This window comes from Achroia grisella, unplaced genomic scaffold (assembly GCF_030625045.1).
Source record: "Achroia grisella isolate CSIRO2021 unplaced genomic scaffold, CSIRO_AGI_Agris_v1 utg567, whole genome shotgun sequence".
NCBI lineage: Eukaryota > Metazoa > Arthropoda > Insecta > Lepidoptera > Pyralidae > Achroia > Achroia grisella.
The window spans coordinates 1,310,204-1,318,337 of NW_026712947.1; the positions used below are offsets into that span (position 1 = coordinate 1,310,204).

At 36.7% G+C, this 8,134-nt stretch overlaps 1 protein-coding gene across 1 annotated transcript; it reads left to right on the plus strand.

The window, feature by feature from the left end:
• Positions 1 to 414: 414 nt before the first annotated feature.
• On the plus strand, positions 415 to 5,303 carry LOC131848714 (uncharacterized). Its single transcript, XM_059198651.1, has 4 exons — positions 415 to 690; positions 1,295 to 1,413; positions 2,100 to 2,234; positions 5,023 to 5,303. Exons 1-4 carry the CDS (start codon positions 571 to 573, stop codon positions 5,216 to 5,218), a joined length of 570 nt encoding a protein of 189 aa, XP_059054634.1. The 5' UTR covers positions 415 to 570; the 3' UTR covers positions 5,219 to 5,303.
• Positions 5,304 to 8,134: the final 2,831 nt, after the last annotated feature.

An 8,134-nucleotide genomic window follows, 5' to 3' on the forward strand; every position in this document is an offset into this window, starting at 1 on the left:
TCACCTCGACTTGGAATACTGCACCAAAATTAACAAATCGCTCTCACTCTTTGTCTAAGCTCAAAATGATATTACTTAAGTAGATGTTTAGATTAGTACACATCTGTACTCTAGATTTTTAACTATCCCACGGGAACTATTTAATTTTCCGTGATTAAAAGTATCTAAGATGTTGACCGAGGATATAGGCTACCTTCATGCAAAATTGCATTTAAATCGGTCCATCAATTTCCGAGATTAGCGTGTACAAACTGGTAGAGAAACAATAAATTTGAAAATTTAATTTATGTTCTATTACTTCTAAAATCTCTCTGACTTTGTTTTAGGCGTTTTTTTCTATGTACAGATGAATTCGACCTCTATTGTTTTATTATATGTACATATGTACAAATAATAAGAAATAGAATGTCATATTGACATATATTACATCTCAATGATTTATCAAAATAAACACCATTTTCATTAAACAATTTCAATTTATAACCAAATTAAAATGTTTCTGACACAATTATTACATTATAACTATTCCAGCTTGAACTGGCATGCGTTACATTAATGTAATATAGCAAAATGGCTTCCGCAGTGGCAAGAGATGGCGCATTCAATAATGAATCAAATTCTTTGAATCCAAGGATATCATTTCAAAATATATCCAGAGAGAATGTAGAAGAATGTCAGCTGAGTAATCAAGTAATGTTATAGCGGAATGGTACACCCTTCTGGGTTAACGGTATACGCTGGCGAGGCACCAGTGGAGGATGATAAGGTGGATATGGCGTCAGGTCAGTTTGTCCATCGTGACAAAGTGACTAAGAGTTAACTACGATGATAACAGACCATAACGACGAAGTCTCCAAGAGCTGATGATGCCAAATGCAGAGACGGGGGGGAGAGCAGATTGTTTATAATGTGGAATGTTGACCCCTATTGCTAGTAGTCAGGTTGACCTCCACGCGGTTCCCCCTGGAAACCATCGTAATAAATTCCTGGTCAATTTGTCACGATGAGCTGACTGACCTGACCTCATGCTCATCTTATTATCCTCCACTGGTGCCCCGCCAGCGTAAACCGTTAGCGCAGGCGGGTACACTTCATTATACGCCTAAAAAAAATGCAGAGGCGAAAACAGCGTAGCCGTAAACACCGATAAAGAAGATCTTAACTTTCAATAACGATCTTAAGTTCAATTTAGACAGTGTAATTTTTTATATTAATGATTTTGAATTGTAACACGTTCGTATTAGAGTTTACAATCATTAGAAAATTTTAGGTCCAATAAGTGATGTTTTTTTAGATTAATGCACGTTCGTCATCTGAATACACGTTAACAAGCGGCCGGAGTCAGTTCAGCTATGCTATGGACACTTGGATGGCAGGAACTCCAACGGAGAGTACGGATGTTCAACGCAGTAGGTAGGCAACTGGATTTCAATACTGATTTCTTGTAATGTAAATTGAACACCAGTCTCCGCAATCGGGTGATTCGGATGAATCGGCTCATCTGGGCTGTTGTGATAGTAAACCGTTAGCGTCCACTTCATTGTCACGCCTAAAAAAAATGCCCCCTAAACTTAACTTTACTATTTTTTATAATGAGTCATTTTAGGTCTAATATTTGAACGTTATATCTGAATACACGTTAACAAGAGAGACTACTAGAGTAGCCAGCCGAGCTGCTTCTAAAAGCGCAGTCTCCTAATGTCTTCATAGGCTTCACGGAGCAACCTCACCGCGCGGGTTCGATTCCTCTCACGGTGCAAACATTTGTATTCATGAGTATGATTGTTTGTATCGTTCTAGGTGTTTTCTATATGTACATAATATTGATTTATTTACTAAAGAAAAATTATTTGTATCAGTTATCTAGAACGCATAACACAGCTTTAGCTAGCTTAACTTGGGTCTAGATGGCGTTGTGTAATAATTATTTATCTATTGCTGAAAACTGCGTTGAAATCTGCAAGAAATAATGCGTAGTTTAAAAGATATAAGCGAACAAACAACGGCAGCGACTTGGTTTTATACTATGTACAAATATGACACCTAGAACACCATATAATAACTATACGATGCCATAAACTTCTGGTTGATCCTAACAGAGTGGCAGCAGTTCAGCGGTCCACCATGGTCACTCCATCGTCAATCGGTAGTACTGACATGTGGTACATCCTGGCGATGGTACTGCCCCTGTTCAGCTTCAACAACGTAAATTTTGGCTGGAGATGCACTCCTAGGTAGGTGCTTTAGTTTAATTACCTTTTTTTATAAACTACAAATATTTATTCAATTTTAAAAAGAAAGCTTGACTAATTATTCCACTTTGTTATTAATTCTTTTATTGTAATATTTATGAAATACTAGCTGTGCCTGTGAATTCACCCGCGTTAAATTTGAAGCATATATGTTATTGTATTGTATAATCTAAATTACTTTTATGAAGTTTCATTACAATACATTCAGTAGGTTTTGCGTCCATCCATACACATAACAAACATCTTTAAATACTTACAAACTGTCGTATTAAATAGGTTCTGAAGGTAGTTTGAGAAATAGCATCCTGGCAAACATGTAAAAAATATAGTTAAACCTAAATATATGTTGTAGATAAAAAATAGTAGCAGTGGTGTGGGGCATACTGCCATCTGTTTTACAAATTTGGAATTTTTATCGCTGAATGTTCATACTGCGAGTAAGTTTGTAGCATAAAGCACAGTCCAAGTCATGTTGTTGCTAGTATCCCATTTTAATACTAGATGTCGCTAACTGAATATTTATTTTTGGGTTTGATAAGTAATTTTTTAACAAAATAAGTTTGAAGTATTTTTGTTTTGTAAGTCGTTTTAGACTTAGAAATAAATAAAAGGAATTTCTATAAATATTAATGTATTATTATTTATGGGTGTCTATCTAATATTAATATGAACATTGTAGATAAAAATCGTTTTGTAATAAGGAATACTTTGGTCAATGGTTTATACGAGTTTGAAACCAGGTTTATCTTTTGTAATAACACCGTGTATGATTGTCTTTTATCAATTCTAATATAGAGTAAGATCCATTTAAAAAATGTGTTTTGGTATAGTTTCTTGTCATTTTTTCGAATATTGGTAGTAGCCAGCTAATTTTAACCGTTTTTTTCATCCGTAGGTATCCCTATCGTAAAAAAAATTAGTTTGTTTAAAAGTGGCAATATGAAAACATGTCATATATGATGAAATTATTTTGTGTTGTTTTCTCCCACATCATTTTAAAATTACTTTATTAACAACATCATCAGGTGATGATGATAATGAAACTGAAATAAAAAAACTTGTGTTAGTGATAAAAAAGTGAACTATTGATTTCGATATCCATAATTTAAAGTTTGAATAATTAATTTTTTTATATTTATGACACAAAAAACTCATCTAAAAAACACCTGGCGGGGCACCAGTGGAGGATGACAAAAAAAACTCAATATTTGTGACTAAAAACTATGGGTTATTTTGCAGAAATCCAATTGAAACTGTTGCAGATTGGTTGACAAATAGTCAAGACTAGGCTTTCAAGCTACATCTGACCTCTATCTATTGCCTGATGATGCCTCATTCAGAGGCGAAACTGAGGTTCAATAATGGTCGGAATTGTTTTTTCATGGATGATAATGGTATGGTTCACCCGCCTGCAATAACGGTTTACGCTGGCGGGGCACCAGTGAAGGATGATAAGATGAACATGAGGTCGGATGAGCCAGCCATCACTGCGCTCGACCATATTTCAGCCCAATTAGCCCACAATCATGACAAATTCACCAGGAATTTAACACGATGGTTTCCAGGGGGAACCGCGTGGAGGTCAACCTGACTACTTTGTTAGCAATGGTAACATTGTTAACAATGGGGACATTAGACCCTATTACTAACTATACCCTTCTCTCCAATAGTCGGAGTCTGATCACCAATAGAGAAAGTCATAACGCTTACAGTAGCGGTGGTCAGGTTTCCTCACTGAATGTTTGTAGGGTCGGAATTTGATCACCAATAAGATGGTCGTAACGCTTCCAGTAGCGGTGGTCAGGTTTCCTCACAGAATGTTTGTGGGATCGGAATTTGATCACCAATAGAGAAGGTCGTAACGCTTCCAGTAGCAATGGTCAGGTTTCCTCACTGAATGTTTGTAGGGTCGGAATTTGATCACCAATAAGAAGGTCGTAACGCTTCCAGTAGCAATGGTCAAGTTTCCTCACTGAATGTTTGTAGGGTCGGAATTTCATCACCAATAGAGAAGGTCGTAACGCTTCCAGTAGCGGTGGTCAGGTTTCATCACTGAATGTTTGTAGGGTCGCAATTTGATCACCAATAGAGAAGGTCGTAACGCTTCCAGTAGCGGTGGTCAGGTTTCCTCACTGAATGTTTGTAGGGTCGGAATTTGATCACCAATAGAGAAGGTCGTAACGCTTCCAGTAGCGGTGGTCAGGTTTCCTCACTGAATGTTTGTGGGATCGGAATTTGATCACCAATAGAGAAGGTCGTAACGCTTCCAGTAGCAGTGGTCAGGTTTCCTCACTGAATGTTTGTAGGTTCGGAATTTGATCACCAATAGAGAAGGTCGTAACGCTTCCAGTAGCAGTGGTCAAGTTTCCTCACTGAATATTTGTAGGGTCGGAATTTGATCACCAATAGAGAAGGTCGTAACGTTTCCAGTAGCGATGGTCAAGTTTCCTCACTGAATATTTGTAGGGTCGGAATTTAATCACCAATAGAAAAGGTCGTAACGTTTCCAGTAGCGGTGGTCAGGTTTCCTCACAGAATGTTTGTGGGATCGGAATTTGATCACCAATAGAGAAGGTCGTAACGCTTCCAGTAGCGGTGGTCAGGTTTCCTCACAGAATGTTTGTGGGATCGGAATTTGATCACCAATAGAGAAGGTCGCTTCCTGTAGCCGTGGTCAGGTTTCCGTACTGAATTTTTGTGGTCTCACGCATGCTAATGGTAGCGAAATTAAACAAAATAATATAATTACATTCTTTTATTTTTTCCTCAGCACGTTACTGAACACCGCTGAATTGTTCTTCACGCAAATAGCAACCGTCTGCGACAGAGTTAAGGACCGTATTCGCAGATTGGCTGAAGACCATCTAGCCAGGGACATCTTCGCTACTGCAATGGACATCGTGCTGGTCATTTACGCTATGGGATTTCTAATAATCTCCATGTACCAAGCTTCCGTTATTGGTTAAGCTGTTTTGAATTCTATGCTAATTTAGTTACAGTTGATTTTAAATTGTGATAGTAGATCCTGAATATAGATTTGTTTAATACAGTTTGGGTAAATTACATGAGTTTTTAATTTTCCTTTCTTGTCGACTTTTTATCGACTGCCTCGATTCGGTCGACGGTTTAGCATTACCTCTGATGGTCGCGAGTTCGATTCCTCGTAAGGTACAACCTGATAGAAACGCCAATATACAGGAACAGCACAACTAATAGTATTTTCATTTAATTTTATATGTACACTCATCTGAGAATCAGCTACTATCTATTTTTCATACTTACATATTTATTTTTCTTTTTCTTTGATCAACCCTAAATTTTCATCCTTCTAGCATCAACCCCTATTTTTTAATAGCGATATTTACTTTAATTTATTGCAAAACAACATTTGCTGGGACGGCTAGTATACTAGCTGTGCCGGCGACTTCGTTCGCGATGTTACCAAAAACACTTCATACATATTTTGTGGGTAACTTCAACCGTTTACCTAGCGCATGCAACTTAAACCCTCAAATATGAATAATTTTCTACGTTTTTGCAACATTTTTCACTGATGCTTCACTTCTATTGGTCGTAGCGTAATGTTATATAGCTTAAAGCCTTCCTCGACAAATGGACTATCCAACGCAAAATAATTTTTCAATTCGAACCAGTAGTTTCTGAGATTAGCGCGTTCAAACAAACAAACAGACTCTTCAGTTTTATAACATCAGTATAGTAGTAGTATATATATATAATATAGTTCAGCAGTGGTGAACACGCGCCGAACATGTATTTCCGTTCATCCGTCATACTCTGTATTGAAAAGATCATTATAATATTAATAGCAGGTTCCGTATGTTTGTTTGTTATTTAATACGGTAGCAGACGTGTTGGTATGTGGATTTTATTGGCGTTCGTTGTCAAAACCATTTCGGTTGTAAATATTTTGTATAAGTGGAATGTACCTACTGCTGAGTATTATATTGATAACTAGCTGTACCCATGACTTTGTCCGCGTGGAATTTGACTTTATTTTTCTAACATAAAAGTAGCCTAAGTTACGTTATTACATTAACTAACTGCCAAAAATAGTCCTGTTAAAATCGGTCCAGCCATTTCAGAGATTAGCCGGAACAAACAGACAGACAGAAAAAATTGTAGAAAATGTTATTTTGGTGTATGTACCGTATTTATATTCACATGCATGTAGTAAACAACAGTTATTTTAATATTACAAACAGACACTTCAGTTTTATTTATATGTATAGATTGTAGTGCAGTTTACCATAGCGCTATGGTAATTTGTTTAAGGTGTAAAATTTATACCTCTATTCGAAATGGCTACCTGTGGCTTTTATACAGGCCTTTAATCCATTAGGTGACGCATCTATGGATTTACGCACTGTTACCAAGGGAAATTTCGCCTCTGCTTGCTTCAAAGATTGTTTAACAGACTTAATAATGCCGTGTTTTTTAGAGCAGGCCATGTCCTCTAAAACTGACCATAATTTGAAGTCTAAAGAGTTGACGTCTGGGCTAGATGAGAGCCAGTCTTCAGTTTCAAGCCAGGCTTGGGTAGTGAATGCCTTGGGACCACGTGCAGAGTTCTGCTGGAAAGTCCACAGTAAAAAAAGTTCTAAATATATATAACTCAAAGGTGACTGACATAGTGATCTATCAACGCACAGCCCAAACCGCTGGTCGGATCGGGCTGAAATTTAACAAGCAGGTAGATGTTATGACGTAGGCATCCGATAAGAAAGGATTTTGATAAATTCCACCCCTAAGGGGATAAAATAGGGGATGAAAGTTTGTATAAACCTTCTTAGATTTTCGACTGATTGAACTGAAATTAAAGATTGGAGATACTATGATGAAGACATTCGCTTAAATAGGATATTGATAAATTCAACCCCCATGGGGATAAAATAAGGGATGATACAGGTTGTAAATGTATTAGTTTGAACCTATCAGTACCTAATGAGACGAACAAAACAATTTTTAGTTCTTTAGGTATAATTTTATTTTAGAAAAATAAAGTTTAATTCCACACGGACAAAGTCGCAGCAGCAGCGGAGTGGAGCAGCTGTCGCAATTTAGGAAACTCAGTTTAATAGTTCTCTCAATAACATATATAAAGTTCAGCTTTATTAAAATAACGTAAATTTATTTATAAAATAGTATAGTATTGGGGGTTGGAACCACACTAAGGGTCTGGCAATGGGCAGAGCAAGTTATAATACTGTTACGAGCAATATGTGAAAAAATGGAGTATCTTAAAATAACGAATTTGATATGAAATTGTATACACCGTTGTTACCCAATATACGGTTTCAATGAGTTTGGTAGGATAAGGAACCAAGAAAACTGTCTGGCAATTTAGGAAACTCAGTTTGAGAGAACTCTCAATAATATATATAAATTTCAGCTTTATTAAAATGACGTAAGTTTATTTCTAAAATAGTATAGTTTAGGGGGTCCGGCGGGGGGTTGGAACCACACTACGTGTCTGGCAATGAGCAGCGCAAATTATAATAATGCTACGAACAACATATGAAAATATGGAGTTTCTTAAAATAACGAATTTGATATGAATTTTTTTACACCTTTGTTACCTGGTACCTGCCAAAGGAACCACGATCCAGGTTTCATGTTTGGGGATCGTTCTTACCTGTGTTGGGGACACACATACAAGAACTTTCACGTTTACTAAAATGACGTATGTCTGGCAGTCGTTTCTTGCTCTATAGGGAATATGAAAACACCTCAATTGAATGTCCATAAAGTTTTCTACCCATTACTGACAAATTTTTGTAACAAGTACTTAGGAATGTCATGACAATATTTTTTACCTGACACAGAAACACATTTTTATATGTAGGTACGTACATATAGATTTG

Bases quoted from the DNA above. Each gene is read 5' to 3' on its own strand.
- LOC131848714 (XM_059198651.1), top strand. From the start codon at position 571: ATGGCTTCCGCAGTGGCAAGAGATGGCGCATTCAATAATGAATCAAAT. The intron at 691-1,294 runs GTAATGTTATAG...ATGTTTTTTTAG, and splicing joins AATGTCAGCTGAGTAATCAA to ATTAATGCACGTTCGTCATC. The intron at 1,414-2,099 runs GTAGGCAACTGG...TGATCCTAACAG, and splicing joins ACGGATGTTCAACGCAGTAG to AGTGGCAGCAGTTCAGCGGT.